At 39.4% G+C, this 27,351-nt stretch overlaps 1 protein-coding gene across 4 annotated transcripts; it reads right to left on the bottom strand.

Annotated features, from left to right (window-relative positions):
* Window positions 1–30: 30 nt before the first annotated feature.
* rps6kl1 (ribosomal protein S6 kinase-like 1) lies at window positions 31–26,781 on the bottom strand. Of its 4 annotated transcripts, XM_061968726.2 has the most exons (12): window positions 26,711–26,781; window positions 26,200–26,320; window positions 22,347–22,488; window positions 19,603–19,727; window positions 13,892–13,984; window positions 13,773–13,820; window positions 10,997–11,129; window positions 9,590–10,921; window positions 9,403–9,492; window positions 7,676–7,758; window positions 1,020–1,115; window positions 31–939 (listed from the first exon to the last, which is right to left on the bottom strand). In XM_061968726.2, the coding sequence occupies exons 3-12, from the start codon at window positions 22,480–22,482 to the stop codon at window positions 829–831; spliced, it is 2,247 nt and encodes a 748-aa protein (XP_061824710.2). In that variant the 5' UTR covers window positions 22,483–22,488; window positions 26,200–26,320; window positions 26,711–26,781; the 3' UTR covers window positions 31–828. The 4 variants fall into 4 exon arrangements, with proteins under 4 accessions (XP_061824710.2, XP_061824709.2, XP_061824712.2 ...); XM_061968725.2 differs by having other exon boundaries at window positions 9,590–11,129; XM_061968728.2 differs by lacking the exons at window positions 22,347–22,488; window positions 26,200–26,320; window positions 26,711–26,781 and adding an exon at window positions 17,198–17,252 and having other exon boundaries at window positions 9,590–11,129; window positions 19,603–19,671.
* Window positions 26,782–27,351: the final 570 nt, after the last annotated feature.

Below are 27,351 nucleotides of genomic sequence, written 5' to 3'. Positions count from 1 at the left end.
GCAAAAACAGCCAATGGCAAATTTGCACTTTATTTGATGAACATGTTAATGCAAGACTGTTTTTACACACTATGAATGGGTACTAACATTTGTGCATATAGTGTCATTTTTCCTTTGTGCAACTTGGTTTATTTGATTTAGTAAAAAAAATCAACAACCCTACCAAAATATGTTTCAGGTCATGTTTGGTTTGCAGGCAATGATCACTTCACTGAATGTGTTTAAAAATTGTGACAATTACATCATCTCATTTATTGCCTGAAGTGCTGTGAAAAGAAAGTCAGTCCAAGGAAGTGCTTCTCAATGATTTTCTGTTACGTGCCCCCTTGGAAGAAGAAAGTCACTCACTGTGACTATAAATAGTATCATTTGTCTTTCAAATTGTTCTAACCATACATGTGCATAGCATTGCATAACTTATTAACATTACAATAAACACAGCAGTCTTTCCTTGTCTCCCACCGTGGTTAAGGTGAAGCCAAGTGCTACATGCACTTCATCATATAGTGATATGGCAAAAAAGCATGTCCCCCCCCGGCACTGCCCCACTATTTTGAGAAGGACTGGTCCAAGGAATGTTTCCACACAGTGTTGATCGTAAACCAGCATGGACATAAAAGCAGCCATCAAAAAGTATAATATTCTGATATGCTCTAATAAGTAGCTTATTAGGTTTATGTTGTTGGTTGGTTGGACTTGGTTGTTTTTTTCATCACTTCCTGTAATATAATTTTCTTTGGGGAAGCATACACTTTCAAAGTCTCAGGCTGCACCCGACATGTGGACGTGAGAGCATGCTGTTCTTCGTGGAGGCCTCGAGTGAAGAAGTCAGCAGCTCAGGGCTTTCCAGGAGACGCTACTGAAGAACGGATGACACTTGATGTCGCTCACACCTCCACCTCCACACCCCAGGCGATACCCAGCGTCAAACTGAAGTAACTGAAAGTAGAATCAATGGCACATGTGTGACCAATCCAAACGCACGTGGAGAGAAAAGAGGCCCTGCATGTGTGCCTCACCTCGGTCAGCAGGGATGCAGATGCGGTGCTCAGGTGGTCCGGGATGAGCAGCTGTGTGTGGGAGTTAATTCCTGCTGGGTGGAGCTGCCAAAGGGGCTGATAATAAACAAATCATATGTTTGCTTAAAGGAAAAGGATCACAATCTCATTTTGACAGTTTATTGATCTTGGCTCCACGATTGTACTTTTAATTGAAATAACAATAATTCAGAATAATTGCATGAGTGAAATGCATTAAGTCTGTCACATGGTACATTCATTATGATAGGCAACGGGTGTCAAACTCAAGACCAGGGGGCCAAATCTGGCCCGCCACATTATTTAATGAGGCCGGTGAAAGCCTTGCAATAATAATAATAATGTATTTTATCCATCCATTCATTTTCTACCGCTTATCCCTTTCGAGGTCGCGGGGGGGTGCTGCAATCGGGCGGAAGGCGGTGTACACCCTGGACAAGTCGCCACCTCATCGCAGGGCCAACACAGATAGACAGACAACATTCACACTCACATTCACACACTAGGGCCAATTTAGTGTTGCCAATCAACCTATCCCCAGGTGCATGTCTTTGGAGGTGGGAGGAAGCCGGAGTACCCGGAGGGAACCCACGCAGTCACGGGGAGAACATGCAAACTCCACACAGAAAGATGCCAAGCCCAGGATTGAACCCAGGACCTTCGTATTGTGAGGCACACAATACCCATTTACAATAATATGCTGTAATGACCACTGTAAATTTCAGAGTTGAATTGTGGAAACTGAGCTGCCGAATGTAAAAGTTCAGTTACACTTTTCTAGTAGATATATTGCTCACATTTAGCTAATTTGAATCACATTTAACTCACTTTTCTCACAATTAGCTCATTGTCATCACATTAATTAAGTTTAAATTAAATGTTGACTCAAAATATCATATCTAAATGTTAAATCTGAATCTAAATGTTGAAGTTAAATCTAAATGTTAGATCTAAACCGTAATCTTCTATCTATTTAAACATAAATCTTAAATCTAAATCTTAAATTAAATCTTAAATCCAAACCTAATTGTTAAATCTAAATCTTAAATCTAAATGTTAAATCTAAACCAAAACATTCAATCTAAACCTAAATCTAAATCTGAATCTAAATGTGAGTGCTAAATGTTAAATCAAACCTAAATGTTACATCGAAATCTTAAATCTAAATCTAAATGTTAAATCTATACCTAAATCTTAAATCTAAATTTAAAAGTGAGCGCTAAATGTTAACTTTTAACCTAAAGCTGAAATCTAAATATAAATGTTAAATCTAAACCTACAAACCCCGTTTCTATATGAGTTGGGAAATTGTGTTAGATGTAAATATAAACAGAATACAATGATTTGCAAATCATTTTCAACCCATATTCAGTTGAATATGCTACAAAGACAACATATTTGATGTTCAAACTGATAAACGTTTTTTTTTTTGCGAATAATAATTAACTTTAGAATTTGATGCCAGCAACACGTGACAAAGAAGTTGGGAAAGGTGGCAATAAATACTGATAAAGTTGAGGAATGCTCATCAAACACTTATTTGGAACATCCCACAGGTGAACAGGCAAATTGGGAACAGGTGGGTGCCATGATTGGGTATAAAAGTAGATTCCATGAAATGCTCAGTCATTCACAAACAAGGATGGGGTGAGGGTCACCACTTTGTCAACAAATGCGTGAGCAAATTGTTGAACAGTTTAAGAAAAACCTTTCTAAACCAGCTATTGCAAATAATTTAGGGATTTCACCATCTACGGTCCGTAATATCATTAAAGGGTTCAGAGAATCTGGAGAAATCACTGCACGTAAGCAGCTAAGCCCGTGACCTTCGATCCCTCAGGCTGTACTGCATCAACAAGCGACATCAGTGTGTAAAGGATATCACCACATGGGCTCAGGAACACTTCAGAAACCCACTGTCAGTAGCTACAGTTGGTCGCTACATCTGTAAGTGCAAGTTAAAACTCTCCTATGCAAGGCGAAAACCGTTTATCTACAACACCCAGAAACGCTGTCGGCTTTGCTGGGCCTGAGCTCATCTAAGGTGGACTGATACAAAGTGGAAAAGTGTTCTGTGGTCTGACGAGTCCACATTTCAAATTGTTTTTGGAAACTGTGGACGTCGTGTCCTCTGGACCAAAGAGGAAAAGAACCATCCAGATTGTTATAGGCGCTAAATTTGAAAAGCCAGCATCTGTGGTGGTATGGGGGTGTATTAGTGCCCAAGACATGGGTAACTTACACATCTGTGAAGGCCCCATTAATGCTGAAAGGTACATACAGGTTTTGGAGCAACATATGTTGCCATCCAAGCAACGTTACCATGGACGCCCCTGCTTATTTCAGCAAGACAATGCCAAGCCACGTGTTACATCAACATGGCTTCAGAGTAAAAGAGTGTGGCTACTAGACTGGCCTGCCTGTAGTCCAGACCGCATTATGAAGCCTAAAATACCACAACGGAGACCCCTGGACTGTTGAACAACTTAAGCTGTACATCAAGCAAGAATGGAAAAGAATTCCACCTGAGAAGCTTAAAAAATGTGTCTCCTCAGTTCCCAAATGTTTATTGAGTGTTGTTAAAAGAAAAGGTGATGTAACACAGTGGTGAACATGCCCATTCCCAACTACTTTGGCACGTGTTGCAGCCATGAAATTCTAAGTTAATGATTATTTGCAAAAAAAAAATAAAGTTTATGAGTTTGAACATCAAATATCTTGTCTTTGTAGTGCATTCAATTGAATATGGGTTGAAAAGGATTTGAGTCAAGGCGTTGAGGGGATCCGGTTTGGTGGCTGCAGGATTAGGTCTCTGCTTTTTGCAGATGATGTGGTCCTGATGGCTTCATCTGGCCAGGATCTTCAGCTCTCGCTGGATCGGTTCGCAGCCGAGTGTGAAGCGACTGGGATGAGAATCAGCACCTCCAAGTCCGAGTCCATGGTTCTCGCCCGCAAAAGGGTGGAGTGCCATCTCCGGGTTGGGGAGGAGACCCTGCCCCAAGTGGAGGAGTTCAAGTACCTCGGAGTCTTGTTCACGAGTGAGGGAAGAGTGGATCGTGAGATCGACAGGCGGATCGGTGCGGCATCTTCAGTAATGCGGACGCTGTATCGATCCGTTGTGGTGAAGAAGGAGCTGAGCCGGAAGGCAAAGCTCTCAATTTACCGGTCGATCTACGTTCCCATCCTCACCTATGGTCATGAGCTTTGGGTTATGACCGAAAGGACAAGATCACGGGTACAAGCGGCCAAAATGAGTTTCCTCCGCCGGGTGGCAGGGCTCTCCCTTAGAGATAGGGTGAGAAGCTCTGCCATCCGGGGGGAGCTCAAAGTAAAGCCACTGCTCCTCCACATCGAGAGGAGCCAGATGAGGTGGTTCGGGCATCTGGTCAGGATGCCACCCGATCGCCTCCCTCGGGAGGTGTTTAGGGCACGTCCGACCGGTAGGAGGCCACGGGGAAGACCCAGGACACGTTGGGAAGACTATGTCTCCCGGCTGGCCTGGGAACGCCTCGGGATCCCCCGGGAGGAGCTGGACGAAGTGGCTGGGGAGAGGGAAGTCTGGGCTTCCCTGCTTAGGCTGCTGCCCCCGCGACCCGACCTCGGATAAGCGGAAGAAGATGGATGGATGGAGGATTTGAAAATCATTGTATTCCGTTTATATTTACATCTAACACAATTTCCTAACTCATATGGAAACGGGGTTTGTAAATGTTGAATCTAAATCTAAAGTTTAAATCTAAATCTAAATGTTAAAGTGGAACTGCACCCTTTTCGGAATTTTGCCAATCGTTCACAACCCCATTATTTTTTTTATAATGCATTCTAACTCGTAATAAAATGTAAATAAAAGTCTGCTTACAGCGGGCCAAGTCCTCTATTCCGCCCATGAAACCCAATAAATAACCATCCAAAAAGTGCCAACAATACTCCATTTACATTTTGTGACTTGAATAGTAACCAAGTATTAGTGATATTGTTATTATAAGCGCTAATGCAGTTAAAATATTTATAGCGGCGACATATGATGTTTACATCACTGAGCGGTATATGCTGTTTCCTCGCTTCTCTGATCTTTGAATGTTTATTGTACATCATAAATCATGCCTCTTATCTGGACAGAAGAAAGCTGAGGATGTATTCCGACAAGTTCGTACACTTTGACATCCAATTTAGACCCAGGAATGGTGAGAATGACACGAAAAGACGCTTGGTCGCCCCCCTTGTTTGCGAGGATCATTCAACAGTCATTTATATATGAACATCCTAGCAGTCGGCATCCTAATGACTGCAGACCTTGTACAGTAAGTGATGTTTTAAAGAAAAGAAAAAAAGCAAACGTTGTGATGCGTTCTTGAAATAAATGTGCCACGTGTACTCAAAATGATCAACATCTGTAAATATGACATGTTATTATTAATGTGCCTGTTACTACATTACATATATAACAATAGTGTGTATATAAAACCTTAATGGAGGTGTTTAGATGTTTTTTTAAGGGCTTTAGAAGTAGGCTCCATTGTAAGTAGACATTTGATCGTTAGGAACTCGCATGGCTGCTGTTTTTGTGACCCCAAGATGGAGGAACCAGGAGAGCGAAGAGAAGGTAAGATGAGTTTTAATCTGATATAACAGAAAAATGAAGCAGTCTTGCATACAAAGGTTCCAAACTGAGAGTGATCTTCGAGCACTGTGGAGTGCTCGAGACAAGGCAAAAATAGGAATACATGTTGATTGGCAGCAGGTGTGGACCGGCTGCCAATCAACGGCAGGTGAGGAAAAAAACAGTGCTCAGCGGAACAAGCAGGAAGTGGAAACCAAAATAAGAGCATTGATAGGAAGTAAATACAAAAACAAGGAAAACAAACAGAAATCCACCAAATAATGACAAATTTAGAATGCATTAAAAAAATACATCTGCATCATGTCTTTCATGATTATGAACGATAGGCAAAATTCCCAAAAAAGTGTGGTTCCCTTTTAAATCTAAACACACATGTTAAATCTAATTTTAAATCTTATATCTAAATGTGAAAGCTAAATGTTAAATCCAAACCTAAATGTTCAATCTAAATATAAATCTTAAATATAAATATACATATGAGCGCTAAATCTCTTGCCAAGAGTAAAGATGAATATTTATAGAATGTCAATATTCCACTAAGCTGAGTGAGGCCTCTTAACCGCAAAGCCACGCCCACTTTTCTGCCTCCCAGTGCACAACACTAAACCCTAAAACTAACCAAAACTAACCCTTTCTTACTGCGGAAGAAGGAAACATGACAGATGCTTAATGACAAATAATGCACATAAAGTTCCATATTTTTTTTAAATATTAGCTCCAAACGTGTGAGTGTGCATGGTGTGTTGCATAAAGAAAATTAGACACTCATAAACAGCTGACGCTGCACTTCCACGTTCCACAATGAATGGAACTGCTTCTTACACCGAGGCTTGCAGTCTGCATGAATGCACCTATTTCTATTTGTGTCTTTCATCATTTAGCTGCGCTGTTACTTCATGATTGTGTCACATATGAACATTACATTGCTGTAAACAAGGCGATCACTGTCACTGATGCAGCAGCCAGCTGTCATGTTCGCTTTGGATCGGTTCTAAAGAATATTTTGTGAGCTAAATGGTAAAAACATGATCATAGTGGATGTGGATTAAAGTCACCTTAACATTTTAAAAGGCGCATATCGGCACGCCCAGATCCCAACCTTTGACCAAACGATGACATCACACTCACTATGATCATCTTTTTACCATTTAGCTCACGACATATTCTTTAGAACCGATCTTAAAGTGAATCTGTCAGCTGGCCGTTGCAGCAACTTATATATAAGAGTGACCGTGTTGTTTACAGCAATGTAATGTTCATATGTGACACAATCATGAAGTAGCAGCACAGCGAAATGATGAAAGACACAAATAGAAATAGATGTATTCATGCAGACTGTCTCAGTGTAAGAAGCGATTCCATTCATTGTCTCAACACACCATGCACACTCACACGTTTGGAGCTAAAAAAAAATGTATATATGCATTTTTGTTGGCATTAATTTGTCATAAAGTATCTGTCATGTTTCCTTCTTCCGCGGTAAGAAAGATGTAGGAGTGTTGTGCACTAGGAGGCGGAGATGTGGGCGTGGCTTTGTGGTTAAGAGGTCCGCGGGGTAGTGGAATATTTAAAATAAAGTTGACATCATGAGATAAAAAGTCATAATTATGAGATAATAAATAAATAAATCATGACATATTTTACACACAGTGGCAGCTCTTTGGAATGAGGTCCTGTTTAGACATGGATTGTGAGTTCGTTGATAATTATGACTTTGGTTCTAATATTTGGCGTCACAACTTTGATCAACATAATTATATTTTGTAAACATATCTTCTAAGATTTTCAGAGATATTTGATCACTTTTAAGCATATTGATACGGTATGAACGTGATAGTTTAACATATTAGCTGTGTCTTAATCAGTTTGGGTGAAACAATTAATGCATCTGATATGTGAATATGAACATTCAAACATTTTAATAATCCACTAGAAAGACGAAAGACGGCTGTAGTGCACGTTAGATTAGGTTTAGGTGTTTGTCATGTGTTGTGACTTTTCACCCATGTTCACCTACCATTCCTGTGAGGAGTTCAAACAGCAAAGCTCCAAGACTCCACCAATCACAAGCTTCAGTGACTCTCAGTACGCCACCGATCTCTGTTGACAAAACAAACATCATGTTTTATTTCTATCATTCATCTTCTATTTCATATTTGCTCAATTCCACCAAATCTGTTCCATTTGCCTGTTGTAACCTACATGTTTGTCCTATTTCAACTAACTCTGATAATACAAATATTGATCTACCCAAAATGTATGTTGCTCCCATTTCTGGCAACTTTCTATCAATTTTGTAGAAGACTCCTCAGCCGAAGACGATGCAATTAAGTAACAGGACTGAAAGAAACAGGAATGACTTTTTTAGCATAGAATGTGTAAATACATGAAATATAACCACATGATATGTATGCTATTGGCACGTTGACACTAAGCATTTTACAGTGAACAAAAACAGTATTAAAAAAAATTAAAAAAAAATAAAAAAAATTACATAACAGGAATGTGCTGGAGCCTATCTCAGCTGCATTCGGGCAGAGGGCGGGGTACACCCTGGACACATCGCCACCTCATCACAGTAGAGATAGATAGATAGATAGATAGATAGATAGATAGATTGATAGATTGTACTTTATTGATTCATTCAGGAGAGCTCCCTCATGAAAATTAAAAACAGTAATCCCTGTAGACATAGTTGAAATATAATTGAATATACATAAAAATAATTAACATTATTTTTTTGCATTCCCAAGGCCTGCAGAGGATCTGATAAATATGTAGTGTCCAAACCTTTGAAAAACACTGAAAAATCAAAGGACACGGACCATATTGATATTTTTCATTTTCAAAATATAGATTTTTTTAATTAAAACAAAAACACACCCTGCATATCATCTTTTTGATATTAGAGACAACATTTCTTTTTCTCATTACACTATGCTTGTTTGCTCTTAAATGACCAATTTATGTTTTTGTTTTTTTTAAATTTTTATAGTGATACAATTCTTCGAGTGTGCCACAAGCTGTTAAAACATTATCTGCTAGACTGAGTGGAAAAGGACAGGATTAAAGTGTGAATCTTAACTGAATAGTTTTTTTGTTTTTTTGTAATAGAAACTATACTAATTGGGATAAAAGGGAACAATTGCTGTATGTACAAAATCTAACATAGCTCGAAGATTTAAATGATAATATTTCAAAGTCTCATTTCAGGAAACAGGGATAGGCAACAGTGTTTTCAATTAATCTTTTGAATTGAATTAATAAAATATGCAATCAATTCAATGTTCAGGATACTTTGCTTAACAAAAATATATTTTACCGTTATTCATTTCAATGATCATGTATTTATTTATTATTAATTTCATTTATTTATTTTTATTATTAATATGAGCCTACTATCTTTATTACCATCATTAGTACAATTATTATTGCTATTATTATATTAATCAAATCAATGTGCAGGACACTTTGCTTAACAAAAATACTGTTATTTTTATTATTAAATTAAATTATTACTATTAAAATTATTATTATTAGTAGTAGTAGTAGTAGTCATAATAGTAGTATATTTATCAGCACTATTGCTTTTACTGTTATTGTAATTATTATTATCATAATTATTACTATTTTTTTAAATATATTTTATTTCGGAAATGGCATTGATTTAGTGGAACTCGCCCTTTTCCATAGCGTGTAAAACCACAAATTGCCACTAGAGAGCAGCATACACAAGGTTGTTACCTGGGGCGCAGTACATCTGCTCCATGGCGTTGGAGTTGATCTCTGACTGAACCTCACTCCACTGCCCAAAAAAAGTCAAACACACCTTCCCTGTAGAATATACATGCAGATTACATATACAATAATATCAATAGAAATACGTTAGTTATTATTGATTAATAGATCAAACCTATGACATGACACTGACCATTGCTGGTGAGCAGCACATTTCTGGGGCTGAGGTCCCGACATATGATGCCCTGCTGATGAAGACTCTCCAGGGCCAGCAGGATCTGAGCCCCCCACACGCGCACCTCCGATTCAGGGAGCCCCCACCAGGCGCAGTGAGTCGACTTATCTGAGGATTTGATCCGAGGGAGGTGGCACCATCCGTCCACCTCAATGATTTGGTCGTCTCCTTGTTCCTCAGTGCTGACTGGTGACTGCTCTGTCCTCTTTTGGGCACCAAGGAGGCGAGGGGAATACCAGCTGGAAAAGGATCCCTCTGATGGCGCAGGGACCACCTGTCCTGGACTGATCATCTCACAGGCTTCCTCTATACCTTCTCTCACATCACCTGGCCCTGTTTCTCCTCTGGGCTTCATCTCTGTATGTTTCCTAGCAGAGAAAGGCCAGGAGCTTCCTGAGGTGGTCCGTGGCTCCCTGTGGTCTGAGAACACTGCTTGGTCTGTGCTACTCAGGACCACCACTCCATTTTTATCCTCCAAGGTGGGACTGCTGCTGGCTGGCTTTGTATCCAAGTATGTCACCTGGTCCGCTGCTTGGTAATAGGCGGTGGTATCCCACGATGCCATTCCGTGGATTTGCGTTTGGCAATGAAGGGGGAGATGCAAAATGGCGGGAGAGGAGCTCAACATGTGACTTTTACTGTTTGGAGGTTCGGTTTTTCTAAACGAGGTCTGACTAGAACGAGGTTTGTTGTCTGTGACTGTATATTGGCTCGCTTGCTCGCCTCCCAGTGCTGGATCAGCAGCTTTCCAAGCCACTTCAAAATCCGAGCTGCATTCTAATAGTCCAACTCCAGCTTTACTGTCCTGCAGTTCTGACATGGTGTCCAGAGCTTGGCTGATGCGAGCACAGGACAGAGGAAGAGCGAGCTTGTCCTGAGTTTGAGAAGAGTGCAAACACAAAGTCGGAGCTGGCGGATGAATGCTGGCGCTGACCTGTGCCTTAGCCGGACCAGAGAGCAGAGTCCCACGCTCCAGCTTGGTGTAAAATGACGCTGCAGAGCGTGAGTTCTGTAGGCAGCCTGTCTCCTCGATGTAGGAATGCGTGCCGCAGCTCTCCAGACGCCGCTGAGTCTCATCCCAGGTCCTTGGCTCGTCCACATCCGGGCTCTCGTCGCTCAGCTTCTGATGAGCGCTTTCCACACTGACGGTGCACTGGTAGTCTGTGCAGATTGCAGGTGAAGTGTAGCTGCTCTTCATCTTGATGTTATTCTGACCGGGAGAGATGCATTCTGGGTGTTCCTTGGCTCTCTCCTTCCTTAGCGTGTGCAGTTTGGAGAAGAGCCTTCCACCTTGGACAAAAGAAACAGAACAGGAAGTCTGCAAAACTATAAATGCTTTTACGTACACCTGCAATTGTTTCTGACCTTTGACATGTTCCAGATGGAGGTAAACGGCATCCTCACTGACGTAATACCTGAGCAGCTTTACCATGTAGGGAACTCCTTGAGGGATGATGGTCGGCTGCTCTCTGCTCTCCCAGCTGGACTTCATCAGACTCTGCAAAACACACACCATATTCTCCAGTAAGAAAGCATGATCTACTGTTATTGTTTTTCCTAAGCCGACTCGTCTTTGCACAAAGTCTTTCAGGGATTTTGCCGTGATGCAACATCACAGCAAACCTGCCTGGCCTTTACTTGCAGCTTGTTTGTGGGCCCTCCTGCCTTCACATCACTCAGTAAAGAGCAGGGTTTTTTAAAGTCAACACTGTGGGTCCAACTCCAAGAAGGTAAGAGACAAGATAGGTAAGAAGTAGGTAGGAAGTAGGTAAGAACAGATAAGAAGTGAGTAAGAGAAGGTAAGCAGAAGGTAAAAAGTAGGTAAGAAGTAAGTAGGAGAAGGTAAGTAGTAGGTAAACAGTAACAGAAGGTAAGAAGTAAGTAAAACAAGGTGAGAAGTAGGTAAGAAGTAAATAAAAGATGGTAAGGAGTAGGTAAGAAGTATGTAAGAGAAGGTAAGTAGTAGGTATGAGAAGGTAAGAAGTGAGTAAGAGTAGGTGTAGTAAGTGGTCGGTGAGAAACAAGTAAGAGAAGGTAGGCAGTAGGTAAGAAGTAATTAAGAACAGGTAAGAATTAGGTAGGAGAAGGTAAGTTGTGGGCAAGAGAAGGTAAGAAGTGACTAAGACAAGGTAAGTGATAGGTGAGAAACAAATAAAAGAAGGTAAGCAGTCAGTAAGAAGTAAGTATAGGAAAAGGAAATAATTAAGTAGGAGAAAGTAAGTTGTAGGTAAGAAGTAAGTAAGAGAAGGTAAGCAGTATGTAAGAGAAAGTAAGAAGTAACAAGGTAAGCAGTAGGTGGGAGATGGTAATAAGTAAGTAAGAGAAGTTAAGTAGATAGACTGCAGATGGAAATGAGCTATTTAGCTATAATCTGGTCCAGAACATATCTGTCTTTGAGCTTAATGTTTCTGTGCATTGTCCCTTCAAATAAAGACTCAACTAAAAAAAAAGTAGTATAGGTGAGAAGTAAGAGAAGAAAAAGAGTAGGTATGAAGTAAATAAGAGAAGGGAAGAAGTAAGTAAGACAAGGTAAGGGGTATGTAAGAAGTATGAAAGAAATAAGTAAGCAGTGGGTAAGAAGTAGGAGAAGGTAAAAAGTAGGTATGAAGTAAGTAAGAGGAGGTAAAAAAGTAAGTAAGACAAGGTAAGGAGTAGATAAGAAGTAAGTAGGAGATGGTGAGGAGTAGGTAAGAAGTATGTGAGAGAAGGTAAGTAGTAGGCAAGAAAAGGTAAGAAGTGAATAAGAGAAGATAAGTAGTAGGCAAGAAAAGGTAAGAAGTAAATATGATAAGGTAAGTAGTAGGCAAGAAAAGGTAACAAGTGAGTAAAAGAAGGTAAGTGGTAGGCAAGAAAAGGTAAGAAGTGAGTAAGATAAGGTAAGTAGTAGGTGAGAAATGAGTAAGAGAAGTTAAGCAGTATTTAAGAAGTAGGTAAGAGAAGGTATGAAGTAGGTAAGAAGTGTGTAAAAAAGGTAAAGAGTAGGTAAGAAGTAGGAAAGAGATGATAAGAAGTGTGTAAGATAAGGTAAAGAGTAAGTAAGAAGTGTGTAAAAAAGGTAAGGAGTAGGGGACAGAAGGTAGGCAGTAGGTAAGAAAGAAGTAAGAGAAGGTCAACAGTAGTCACACACGTGAACATGCAAACACAAACAATACGTATGTATTTTTTTTTTTAGCTGTACAGTTGCAAGAGGAACCTTTTTTTAAATATGTTAAACATATAAAATTGTAAGTAATATTTGATAATTTTATGCTTTTTTAACACATTAACTTTGAACATTTAAATGTTTTAATATTTTTTTCTGTAAGAAGAATGACTTTGTAGTCTACGTAGTGAAATGTACTGTAATGTAAAGTAGCTCAGTAGTTAACACTGGGCCTTTGTCTTGTGTCTTTGTCGCTATCTGGTGGGCTTATGGTGTAACTACACTCTTCAGAGGGGTTTTCCGTCTACACAAGGCTCGCCCATCTTGCGTCTCCTGTGTTGCTTTCCCTTTAAACAACATACGCAGATTGGTTTCATATTAGACTTTGACAGGAAACATCTTTCCTAAAAATGTTCCATGTTCTGAAATATGATTCTTTGGTCATATGAATCTCAAGTCAATGTGTATGGGAATGATGGAAGGGGGCAGCACAGTGGAACAGGGGTTAGTGCATGTGCCTTACAATAAGAAGGTCCTGGATTTGATCTCTCTGTGTGGAGTTTGCATGTTCTCCCCGTGACTCCGTGGGTTCCCTCCGGGTACTCCGGCTTCCTCCCACCTCCAAAAACATGCACATTGGGATAGGTTGATTGGCAACACTAAATGGTCCCTAGTGTGTGAATGTGAGTGTGAATGTTGTCTGTCTATCTGTGTTGGGCCTGGGATGAGGTGGCAACTTGTCCAAGGTCTGCACCACCTTCCGCCTGAATGCAGCTGCAATAGGCTCTCGCAGCCCCCGCGACCCCGAGAGGGACAAGAAAATGATGGATGATGATGGAAGGTAAAAATGAATGGCTCATGATCCAAACAAACATACCACATCATGTGTGAAATATGGTGGAAGTTATGTACTGTTATGTAACATATTAAACTGCTAAAAAGTAGCAGTGATGAATAAATACCACATTTTTCTAACTATTGAAATAAATAAACACTCACCTTTACAACAAACGTCTCTTTATTCACCATACTTTGGACCACTAGGACCTATGCAACAAAACAAAGATTTGTATTCATTATTGTAATAAGACATGTGAAACCATTGATTATTCACATACCTTATCACTGACTCCCACCACCTTACACATCTCCAGATCTTCTACAGGAGAACTCAAATGTCTTACTGGGCGGAATCTCAGACTGCTGTAGCCCTGGTAAAAAAATATAGAGAATTGATCACAAAAAGGACAACAAATCACAATGCAAAACACAACTACAGTATTTGAAGTATGCTTGATAATGCAACACTGGTTAGACATTGTAGGTCTTCAACTACCTTTTTTTATTTTTTATACTTAAAACCAGTTTTGTCATTTAAAGGCTACACTGTAAAAAAAAAATCCTATTTTTATGGTTAATTTACTCTAAATTTCTACTGTAATTTTTTCAATTTTTTAAAATAGTTTATACAACTGTAGAATTGAAGACATTATCTGTAAATAAACAATCTGCCTGTTATTTTAAGTAAAATGCCAGTAATGACAAACAATGTATACTTCTATTTCTTTTACAGAAAAATACCAAATTAATTATACATAACATTTTCTGTTTTCTTAAATTACTTTCAAATTCATGTAAAATTACAGTAATTATCTTTCATTAAATATGTAGCTTGTTATATAAAAGTCTTTGTCCATACTAACAATCTGTAGAATAAAGGTATTTTTCTGCAGAACTGTTTGCATCGTCACTTTATTAAAGGTGGTTGATCTTAACAATTCAGAAAAAATCTGTAAAATAATGGTATTTTTCTGTGGAACTGCCAGCATTGTCCCTTCATTAAAAGGTGTTTGATCGTAATAATTTGGAAAAACTCTGTAGAATAAAGGTATTTTTCTGCAGAACTGTTTGCATCGTCACTTTATTAAAGGTGGTTGATCTAAATAATTTAGTAAATATCTGTAAAATTAAGGATATTTTTCCACAAAACATTTCATGAAAATTTCTGTAAATATAATGTTTTTGATCATTATTTGGTTTACAATGTTTTACTTTAATTTTATGGTTTTCGTTTGGCAGCCGTAGCTGCCAGTAGATGACCGTTTTTTTACAGAATATTTTTTTACAGTGTATTTGATTCTTTTTTTTATTTATTTTTTTATTTTTACAGTAGGTTGTTAAAAACAACCGGATGCTCCTGTCATATAAAACAGTGGTCCCCAACCACCGGGCCGCGGCCCGGTACCGGTCTGTGGATCGATTGGTACGGGGCCGCACAAGAAATTAAAAAAACAAAAAAAACAACTAATAATTATTTTTATTTAATTTTTTTTATTAAATCAACATAAAAAACACAAGATACACTTACAATTAGTGCACCAACCCAAAAAACCTCCCTCCCCCATTTACACTCATTCACACTCATTCACACAAAAGGGTTGTTTCTTTCTGTTATTAATATTTCTGGTTCCTACATTATATATCAATATATATCAATACAGTCCGTAAGCACACATGATTGTATTTTTTATGACCAAAAAAAAAAATACCATACCCCCCCACCAAGCCGGGGGACACATTTTCAAGCGTTGACCGGTCCGCAGTTACAAAAAGGTTGGGGACCACTGATATAAAGGATCTTCAAAACACAGTGTGTTCGTCTCATAAAGACCATAGGATTACATTTTACTCTCTTTTTTTTATCCAGAGTAGATTATTAAAAACAGCAGAATGCTTCAATCACATGGAGGATACTACACCAGCATTTTTGCTGTATGTTATTTTTTTGTAACTGATCATATAGAGCAGTAGTTCTAAACTGGTTGGCCTGTGGGACTCACCATCACCTCTTAGTGACAAGTGGCGACCCAAATTAGGAAAATGTTCAACTCAAACTGTTTACATCTTTATCCGTCTATTTAATGTAAAGACTGTCGTTATCTTTCATGTCAGTTATTATTAGTTTATTTTCCCCCCTGTCCCTCTCGTGTCCCTGCTTTCAGGACACAAATCGGTCCCTGATTGGCAATCAGAATGCTTCTTATTGCAGCCCTGTCCACTGCAGGAAGCTGGGTCATGTGGTTTTTTTTTTTTGCTCTGTTGATTTGTACTCGACTTGCTGCATAGCTTGCCCTATGCTTCCTGTGCACTTCCCTGCTGCACTTATTCTGTTTTTCCCCCCGAATAAGAGGGCTTTTCCTTGCACTTCGCCTGCTGTCTCTGCACCCTCGGGATCCAGATTAACACAACCATTACACAAATCATAACAAAGAGAGTGAAGTTTAAATTTGTGCAAAACAACAGTGTTGCAGTACAAACAAAGTTTAATTACCATTACAGACACAAACAGTTTTTCTCCACAAACTCAAATTTTATTGAACAAAAAGTGTAATTCCTGTTACACGGAATGTGTGTGACTTAAATAAGGTGATGTGGGGTTCAAAATGGAAGATCAACTGTTTATTGAAAAGCTGATCAGACCAAGAGAATTGGACAACATGGACATTTCAGGTGGAACACTTGTTGAAAGCAAAAGTCTATGGTGCATGCTAAGGGATAGCCAGGCTGGGGATGCTAACGTAAGGCACTGGCAAAATTCCAAAAGTTTTTCTCAAGAAGAAATACTTCATTGGTGAAAAATATTTATATAGCACTTTTTCTGTAGTGAAGCAAAGCACTTTTATATTGAGAAACCCACTGTATACAATAAGCTACATTTATATGAGTGTGGCTGGCACTGGAAGCTCATTGGGTGAAGGACACGACGTCAGTGACTAGGACGGTAGAAATTCGATTTGAACCATCTGAGCCACGCCGCCCCTTAAAGAACATTTAGAACTAATAAATGAACCGACCACTCACTAGGAGGAGCAATAGGCACTCACATTGCAAAAGAAGACCAATTTGATAACTGTTGAGTTGCCAACCATTAAGTAAAGCTACAGTTATCACTGTACTACAAAAACAGACATTTTAACACTGCAGTTGTTCAGGGAGAACTAATAAAAGAAGAGCAAAAGAGAGTGCATGCAGATGATTATGGTGTATTTGCCATGTCAACACCAGTTCATGGAGGAAATGAAAGTTAACCCCAAGGCAATGAGAGAAAATAAGTCAAGTTTAAAAAAGTTACAAGTGGTGGAAGGAAGGCTCGATTAACTATTAAAGTTGGGGGGAAATGTAGAATCCAGAGCAAAAGTATAAGATGTGAAGTTGCCAAGAGTTTATTTCGTAGACTTGCCAAAGGATTGAAAGGTTATAGGATCAAGATGGTTATTCAAAGTCAAGCATCATAGTGATTGAGGTATAAAAAAAGATATAGAAGTGCAGACATGTTGCCAAGAATACCCACAGAGGTATGGTGCTGACTATGATGAAACATTTTTACTTGTGGCACTGGTACCACAATTCAGATCAGTTCGTACCTTGTTGTCCTTGCTGTCCAAAATAATCTGCACCGGCACCAAATAGCTGTAATTACTGCAGGAAGAGGAGATTCACATGGAGCAGCCAGAGGGGTACATTAAACCACTTAGTCTGCGAACTAAAAAAAAATCAATGTATGGATTGAAACATCCCCTTCACCACTGCAGCAAAACTTTTACAGAGGTCTTGGAACGAGATAGGCTTTGAGCAAAGTTCACCATCGCATTGTGAGGTCTTGCCATGAGTTGGAGACGTAGCTCTGTATGTTAATGACTTTATTCTGATTACTCAGCAGAAAAAGATTAGAGTTAAGAGTCAACAGAAAACATGAAGTCACTTTCAAGAAGAGGTCAAAATAGAAGGACACGGTTGAGCTGTACTAAATCCTGGGACTCTCTGTTGTCCAAGACCATGAAAAGACGTGTGCGTTTCTTCGTCATTGAGACCATTCTTCTAAAGTATGGAATGGACAATGCAAAACCATGTGCAACTCCAGCTGATACAAATATCAAGCTGGAACAAGTTGATGGTGTCAGAAAGCCTGTGAGCGTGAACTAAAGCACTTACTCAGCAATCCATGATAAGCAGTTTGTTTAATGCTGCAATGGTCACAAGACCTGACGTAGCACTAGCTGTAAGTGCCAAATGAACACTGGAAAAATAATTCAGGACAATGAATCTTGTTGTCAAGTACGAATGGTCAGAGTCTGGAGTTCTGATTAGATTATCAGACTCTGACTGGGGAGGAGATCAAGGCGTTTGTCGTTGACGAAACCCTTAATGTTTTTTTGTTTGGAAGAGGAGCAGTGAGTCGGTTAAATAAGAAACAATCAACTGTCACACTCTTATCTTCTGATGCTGAGTATGTCAAACTAACCCAGACTGCTCAGGAATGACTTCTGAGTGATCTTAGAATGAATCTACACCAACAGTATACCTGGAGTCATTTCAAAAGCGAGGCCTCCTGTTAACCACTCAAGAACAAGCACACAGACATTTGTTATCATTACAATTGTGGATGTGTGTAGAATGGACAATTACAGTTTTAATAAGTAAGTACCAATGACTGTCACACACACTAGGTGTGGTGAGATTATCCTCTGCATTTGACCCATCACCCTCACCCCCTGGGAGGTGAGGGGAGCAGTGAGCAGCAGTGGTGGCCGCGCCCGGGAATCATTTTTGGTGATTTAACCCCCAATTCCAACCCTTGATGCTGAGTGCCAAGCAGGGGGGTAATGGGTCCCATTTTTATAGTCTTTGGTATGACTCAGCCGGGGTTTGAACTCACGACCGATCTCAGGGCGCACACTTTACTAAGTCAGTATCTACAGTAGTACTTTGGAGTATTTTTTGGAATAAACCCAGACTTAGTTCTACCTAATTGGGTATACTCATTGATGTTAAGTTAGTTAAACCTTAAAACTGTAAAACTAGGTGGGTTATGATACAGGAACATGACAATGTGCTCTTACTGCCATCTAGTGTCTACTTGTAAGTTATGTTCCACTACTCTGGCCTAAAAGTGAGTCAACTATGTCTTGCCAGTTTTTACATGTGAACCCATTTCCGGTACCTGAGATTCAGTATTGCTACTCCATTCATCCATTTTCTACCGCGTATTCGGGGTCGCGTGGGGCGTTGGAGCCTATCTCAGCTACAATCGGGCGGAAGGCGGGGTACACCCTGGACAAGTCGCCACCTCATCACTGAGTATTGCTACTTAGCTGTATCAATTTTGAGTACTTTTGTGTGTGTTCATGTGTGGGGCGGTATAGCTCGGTTGGTAGAGCAGCCGTGCCTGCAGGTTGAGGGTTCCAGATTCGATCCCCGTTCCCGCCATCCTAGTCACTGCTGTTGTGTCCTTGGGCAAGACACTTTACCCACCTGCTCCCAGTGCCACCCACACTGGTTTAAATGTAACTTAGATATTGGGTTTCACTATGTAAAGCGCTTTGAGTCACTAGAGAAAAGCGCTATATAAATATAATTCACTTTACACTTCACTTCACTTCATGTGGTAGCTAAAGGCAATTTGTTTATCATATCATTTTTATTGTAATATTTAATACCAAGCTGATAGAAACTGTGCTGTTCAACTGTTATAGCTTGTTTTCTTACACTTCTGAGTCTCATTTGCAAGTGTGCAAAGTTGAATGTGCTCGTTGTAGTTTTCATTAATAAATTTGGAGGTGTTGAACTTGTCATGGGATAGGCTCCAGCTTCCCGCAACCCCGAGAGGGACAAGCGGTAGAAAGTCGATGGAGGGATGGAACTCACCATGTAAAATTGCTAATGCTAATCAGCAGCATATATATGACACAGCCATTGTAAATTAGCAATAGCATTAGCAATAAGAAGGCTAGTAAATATTCTTAATACAATGGCAGGTTGATGGTCTTACCCCTAAATGAGAACTCCCCTTCCCCAGGTTGTCCTGCAGATGTGTGATGAAGATTTCTTCTGCTCTCTTTAAATACTGCGTTGTTTTCCTTTTCACAGCCTCCCGACGCTCCTTGTTTGGGTCCACTGGAAGACAAAGCTCATTCAGACTGGGCGGGAGACTAATAACAGTCATCATCACTACATGTGTGCACTATTATGAAGTGCTGTAAGTGGAATTTATTTGACAACTAAAGCTGAATATTACAGAAGTTTTGATGTTTTGGCTTTCTTAGAATATCTACACAATTATTGGACAACAATTATGATGCAACTTAATGAAAAACTCTTCTTTGAGGTGGTTGACTATTGGCAACAAAACGTTGGATGGTTCTCTCCCAGACTTTTGACTATTTTTGACAATCAGAGGCAGTTAAATATCTTTTCATGCCCATTTTCCCTGAGAAAAGAAGATGTTGCTGTCCTTAGACCACAGCCTCACTCATTAAACAAATAAACATCACCAAAGTAAGAGATAAACTATGCGCAGTATTGGGATTTAAAATGGATTTTCCTAATTATTGTACACACAGTGTATTTGTGTAATAGCAAGACAAAATAAACCCAACAATGTGCCATATGTTGGACTTCCTGTATTTATTTTGGTTCATAAGTACCAATCACATGTTCTCTACTGCACAAACCAAATGTGTCACACAAACACATTTGGTTTCTTTAGTGGAGTGTCCGAAATATTGATGTGCAGTATTGTATAAGTAATATTAACTATAATCATATTGCTTTGCATCACACACAAAATGGATATTAGTACAACTGCCGTCAGAGTATTGTTTGTTGAACGTGTGTAACTAAGTATTTGCTGGACCAATCTTCACTCATGGTTGAAAGCAAAAATAAATAAGAATGAAGCATGTTAAGTGGGTCAAATTACAGTTCAAAGAGGCGGCGGAAGAAATAGTAAGTTAACACATGACATAAACAAACTACTATAAGAGTTGAAACAACGATTATGTGCTGCAAAAAATATTTTAACCATAAATGTATAACCCAGGTGTCTGCAAAGCATGCTGGGTAGTCCAGCAGCAACCTTGTCCATTATGTATATCTATAATATACTGTGTATTTATCCATCCCATCCATCCATTTTCTACCGCTTATTCCCTTCGGAGTCGTGGGGGGTGCTGGAGCCTATCTCAGCTACAATCGGGCGGAAGGCGGGGTACACCCTGGACAAGTTGCCACCTCATCGCAGGGCCAACACAGAAAGACAGACAACATTCACACTCACATTCACACACTAGGGCCAATTTAGTGTTGCCAATCAACCTATCCCCAGGTGCATGTCTTTGGAGGTGGGAGGAAGCCGGAGTACCCGGAGGGAACCCACTCAGTCACGGGGAGAACATGCAAACTCCACACAGAAAGATCCCGAGGCCGGGATTGAACTCACGACTACTCAGGACCTTCGTATTGTGAGGCAGACGCACTAAGCCCTCTGCTACCGTGCTGCCCCCTGTGTATTTATGTATTCACTATTAGGGATGTGAATCTTACTACAACTCACGATTCAATTAAGATTCTTGGAGTGACAATTTGATTTGAAATCAGATTTGGATTCAAACTGATTCTTTCAATATGTTATGTGGTATGAGCAATTACAATAACATTTTTTCAAAACAGGTTATAGGTTACAAAAGCTCCTCTTGGCTATGACATACGCCCAGTGAGTAAGCGCAAAGATGGCCTGAAAATGTCTTTTAAAAATGTATTCTAAAAAAATATTTGTAAATTTGTTTCGAATCATTTTTTACAAAAATAAATATCTAAATAAAAAAATATTTGTAGATTTTTTTTTTTACATACATAAGAATTGTAATTCTGATGTGTATCATTTTTTCTCAGCACCTCTCAAGTTCAATGTTTATGTAGTACGTATTACAGTTGCACGTATAATTGATTGTTATTATTAAATTGAAGTATTTTTATCATATACACTGCACTCATTTATGACTGCACAATGTTTTTTCACTCTTCACTCTTCATTTATTCTTCATAGTCAAGATCTCACATGACAGTTATCATTAGCTTCTTGTATTTTGTAATATTTCCTGTCCTGTGCTCCTATTCTTTGTTTCACTTCCCGTTTGCCTTTATTTAACACTACACCCATGTTCATGGCTCCCTCACCTGTCCCTGATTGGCAATCAGTACACACCGGTTGCAAATCAGAATTATTGTTATGCCAGCTTTGTCCTATGGGCGGGGCTGGATCATCTTGCTTTGTTTGCGTTGCGCTTCACACGTGTTTTCTCTTTTTGCACTTCCCAGCTCTTTGTTTTTTGTGTTACCCGTGTTTACACAAATAAAAAGCTCTTCTTTCATACACTTGCCTGTCATCTCTGCATCCCATGGTCAAGAAAAACACCAGAATGTAAGAATATATTACTGACTAATATATCCACCATTCATGTAAGCTTCACCATTATGCCTTCTTATCTTTTTCCTCGATAAGAAAAGTTCTAAGTCACAAGTTTAACACAGCAATTGAATAAATAATTAGTAGTTGCTGAGACATTGAAATGTGGTATAAATAAATATGTTAATAATCCTTCCTCCTACTCCTTTTCAAATATGCTTCATTTTGCCATCATAAAGAAATATTGTGCTTTCTATTGCAAAGTTGCAAACATTCGCGAGCTACTTGTGCACCTAAATGAGATGTTTGGTGCAGAATGGAGTACTTACACTGGACCCCGTTCAGCAGTAAATCCACGCCATTCTTGTAATAACTGAAAGCAGCCTCATAGTCCTCGTTGACCTCGCTGTCCAGAGCCATGTGGATCTGCTTGGCTGCCTCCACCAAGTAATCTCTCTTTGCCATCCTCGCCTTGAAACAGGAAGTGAATCATATGGAAAATCATTTAGGAATAAGAATATGTGTATTAAAAATTGTGGACTATAAGCCTCCTACACTTAGAACCCTGCGTCTTTTAAAACGGTGTGGCTAATTTATGGATTTTTCTTCGCTGACTGCCATAATGCAAATAGTTTAAAAAAAAAACATGTGAGCATAGACACTGAAATTTGTGTTATTGTTTGTGATATGGCGCATCTTTTGGACAAGTTTTCTCACTGCAGTTGCTGCGGGGTGAATGTCTACCGTATTTCCTTCTGTTTAGTGTTTTCAACCGGAAGAACAAGAGCTTTATCCGTCTTCTATTCATCCATAGCGTTTCCACTTGTATGGATTCTTCATTCATCACTCCAAACAATGTTTGTAAGTTTTACAATATAACTAAAACTAATCAAACTTATTAACCTGTCCCATGTGTGATGTCTGTAGGAGTGTTTTCATGCACATTTGTACATACTATAGTAGTGTAATCAAGCTAGCGTCGTTAGCATTAGCAAATATACTTACACGTTACAAGTATCTGTGTTAGTATTATTAACTTACAATGGCATTCTTTTTGTAATGTTTCAGTTTCACAAATTCTTCAGTTAATTCACCAAAACGTCACTGTGGAGTTGTTGAATTTGTTTAGCTGATTGGAGAGCTCGCTTCCGCAGCTAGTGGGTCCATGATGATGACTTCTGTTATGTTTGATCATCCATTAAGGTATGTAAATTAACATTTACAAAATCTTTCGTACCGGTATATATCTGCAGCCAATAGTCCGGTGCGGCTAAAATATGGAAAACATTTTTTTGTATATATATATATAAAGTATATGCATTTATATATACATATGTTAGGACTGTCAACTTTAACGCGTTAACGCATGTGAATAATAAAAATGAATTATCGCGTTATCAAATATGAATGATGATTAATCACTTCCGGGTTTAGGCTTACTTAACCAGGAAGACGCGCACATTTGTGACACAGTCTGTGATCACAATGAGAGGCGGACAATTTCGCTTCAAAACAAAACTTTGGATAAAACTAAGATAACTTGTTGGCATTGCAGCGACAAATGTTTTTATCGTTGACGCATATTAATTTTAAAATACCATCTTAAACCGATACATGTACTCGAGGATGGCGCCGACAGTGTTGTCAATTGTCTTGGCGACCTAAACAGCTACTAGCGACAAATCTAATGACTTTTTCCTGGGATATTGGAGACTTTTTTGTGTCTTGTTGGTGAAGCAGTGATGGCTGCTGTAGCGATAGCTCAGCTACATGCTGGCATAAATGCTAGTTACATCGACAAGAAGTAGCGTAGAACGCTACGCTGGCAAAGTTGACTTATTTATTGTCGTCAACAAAAGTCGCACAGTTAAGTTAATCAATGCCTTTGCTTAACGGACAGCCACCGCATGTAAACTGCTTAACATCTATGAAGACCAAGTCCTGCAAGGAGATGTTATTCATATCACCACAGCTGATCTGTCGAACAATACCTTGAAGAGGCACAATTACAGCAAGTATAAACCAACTGTGCTACACAAACAAGAGTATCAACTTGCAACTACAGACTAAATGTGAATTGATTTTGCTTCCTGGATAGCGTTGGACATGTGTAAGAAATCACAACTAGCTGGGGTCGCATTGTACCAAAAAAGATATCAGCATTGTCATCAGAAAAAGGTTAACAAAAATGTTTGTTTCAACACCAGTTTAAACTAAAAAACAGTAAATGGTGCACTATGTTAAGTTGTTTATTGGTGTGTTTCTACATTATCGATTAGTAACCGTACCTTGTTTGCAAGATAATTGCAAACCGCAAAGACTTTCAAAATGTGCAGTCAACATTTTCACCAAGTTTTGAGCAAATCAATGACTTGCAGTTCAGGAAAACATTTAAAAGACGTTCCTGTAGGACATTCTGACTATTGAATTGAAATTTGTACCCAAGTATAGGGGTATTTTCTTCAGCAAATTTTATTTATTTATTAATCATGATTAATCACAGGTTTAGAGTGAGATTAATCTGATTCAAAAAAATAATCACTTGACAGCCCTAATATATACAGTCATGGTCAAAAGTTTACATACACTTGTAAAGAACATAATGTCATGGTTGTCTTGAGTTTCCAATAATTTCTACAACTCTTATTTTTTTTGTGATAGAGTGATTGGAGCACATACTCGTTTTGTCACAAAAAACTTTCATGAAGTTTGGTTCTTTTATGAATTTATTATGAGTCTACTGAAAATGTGACCAAATCTGCTGGGTCAAAAGTATACATACAGAACATACATCATCAATGTTGGTGATGTAGAAAAGTTACAATCAAATCAAATTAGCTTCATGGCATGGCCTCTTAACTTCATGTGAGTGATTATGATTGACGACACCTGTTGACTTCTCTGAGCCCATTTAAATAGGGCTCATGTGATGCAGTCATTAGATTCGGTTACAAACTTGGCAATGGGAAAGCCAAAGGAACTCAGCACAGATCTGAAAAAAGGAATCCTTGACTTGAACAAGTTAGGAAAGTCACTTGGAGCCATTTCAAAGCAGCTTAAGATCCCAAGAGCAACTGTGCCGACAATTGTTCGTAAGTATAAAGTGCATGGCACAGTTTTGTCACTGCCACAAGGAAGAAAATGCAAACTATCACCTGCTGCTGAGAGAAAATTGGTCAGGATGATCAAGAATCAACCACGAACCACCAAATAGCAGGTCTGCAATGAATTGGAAGCTGCTGGAACACAAGTGTCAGTGTCCACAGTCAAGCGTGTTTTGCATCGCCATGGACTGAGAGGCTACCATGCAAGAAGAAAGCACTTGCTCCAGAAGCGACACCTTAAGGCTCGTCTAAAGTTTGCTGCTGATCACGTGGACAAAGATAAGACTTTCTGGAGGAAAGTTCTGTGGTCAGATGAAACAAAAATTGAGCTGTTTGGCCACAATACCCAGCAATATGTTTGGAGGAGAAAGGTTGAGGCCTTTAATCCCAGGAACACCATACCAACCGTCAAGCATGGTGGTGGTAGTATTATGCTCTGGGCCTGTTTTGCTGCCAATGGAACTGGTGCTTTACAGAGAGTAAATGGGACAATGAAAAAGGAGGATTACCTCCAAATTCTTCAGGATAACCTAAAGTCATCAGACCGGAGGTTGGGTCTTGGGCGCAGTTGGGTGTTCCAACAGGACAATGACCCCAAACACACGTCAACAGTGGTAAAGGAATGGCTAAATCAGGCTAGAAATAAGGTTTTAGAATGGCCTTCCCAAAGTCCTGACTTAAACGTGTGAACAATTCTGAAGAAACAAGTCCAGAAGCTTGTGGATGGCTACCAAAAGCGCCTTATAGCAGTGAAACTTGCCAAGGGACATGTAACCAAATATTAACATTGCTGTATGTATACTTTTGACCCTGCAGATTTGGTCACATTTTCAGGAGACACATAATAAATTCATAAAAGAACCAAACTTCATGAATGTTTTTTGTGACCAACAAGTATGTGCTCCAATCACTCTATCACTAAAAAATAAGAGTTGTAGAAATTATTGGAAACTCAAGACAGCCATGACATTATGTTCTTTACAAGTGTATGTAAACTTTTGACCACGACTGTATATATATATATATATATACAAAATATATAACTACAGTATTTTGTATTGTTTGCTTGAACACCAACCTTTGCTTGCCGGTACTATTAAAAGTAGGACACATTATCTGCCTGGCATCGCCGTGCTCGCTGTGCTTGGTCCCCCTGCAGTGACCTGGAGGTTTAGGCCTCTCTGAAGGAGCATGATCGTCTGAAGCAGCGGAGACAGAGTTAAATGTCCAGACAGGAAGTTAAAGACTCATCAAAACCCTGAATTTACACATCCAACATGTCTGTGTTTTGCAAACTAGCATACTGTTCATTACAGTACATCCCTCATTGTTAATGGTTCTAATTCCGAATGCAAGTAAAAAACACAATTGCAATATCAACATAACCATAAAGTAACAATCAATTGGACATCTACTATAGTAAAATATAGCTGTTTTCTTAATGCACCGAAGACTAGCTTTACATCCATGTAGCGGAAAGTATCATCGTCATGTAAATCTGTCGGCCATCATCTACACACAGCAACACAATAAATACACAAAGGATACCACGTTCAACACAATGACAAGTAAAGATAAACACAGTGTACCTGATGGGATGATGCCGTGTGCGGTAGCAGCATCAGCAAGCACACAACACACTCCTCTGATTCCTCTGAGAAGCGGAGGAAGAGGAGAGACCTCAGGCCAGGCTTCTGATTGGCCGAGCATGATGTCATTTACGGGTACCATTTCACACACAGCACTCACTTCCCCCTCTCATCCTGCCAGATGCTGGCTGATTTAAAGGTACAGTGCTCTTTTCAGCTTTCTCATCATATATTTTCACTCCTACATTTACCATGTATTGTAGTTCAACTATATTACGAATATAATATATTAAAAATAGCAAGAATAAATACCTCCTCTTTGTTTGCCTTTCACAATGAATGGTTGGCCCATATGCAGAGTAGTACTTGGTGCTTAGTACAAGATGGAACTGCGCCCCACTCTCACACCCCCAGGGAGGGAAAGATTACAGGGGTGGGAAGGAGGGGGTTTTGGGGTAGTGGTGTGGGGGCGGGGGCGGCATGCAGCATCCTCATCCAAAAAGCAAAATAGGAGTGTTTTTTTAAATGATGCATTCATTCTGCCACTGTGTCAGCTGGGATAGGCTCCAGCTCACCCAAAGCCCTAGTAAGGACACGCAGTACAGTAATCTTAATTTACGAGTTTAATTGGTTTTGTGACA

This window comes from Nerophis lumbriciformis, linkage group LG08 (genome assembly GCF_033978685.3).
Source record: "Nerophis lumbriciformis linkage group LG08, RoL_Nlum_v2.1, whole genome shotgun sequence".
NCBI classification, from domain to species: Eukaryota; Metazoa; Chordata; class Actinopteri; order Syngnathiformes; family Syngnathidae; genus Nerophis; species Nerophis lumbriciformis.
This window is presented reverse-complemented; position numbering and strand designations above follow the sequence as displayed.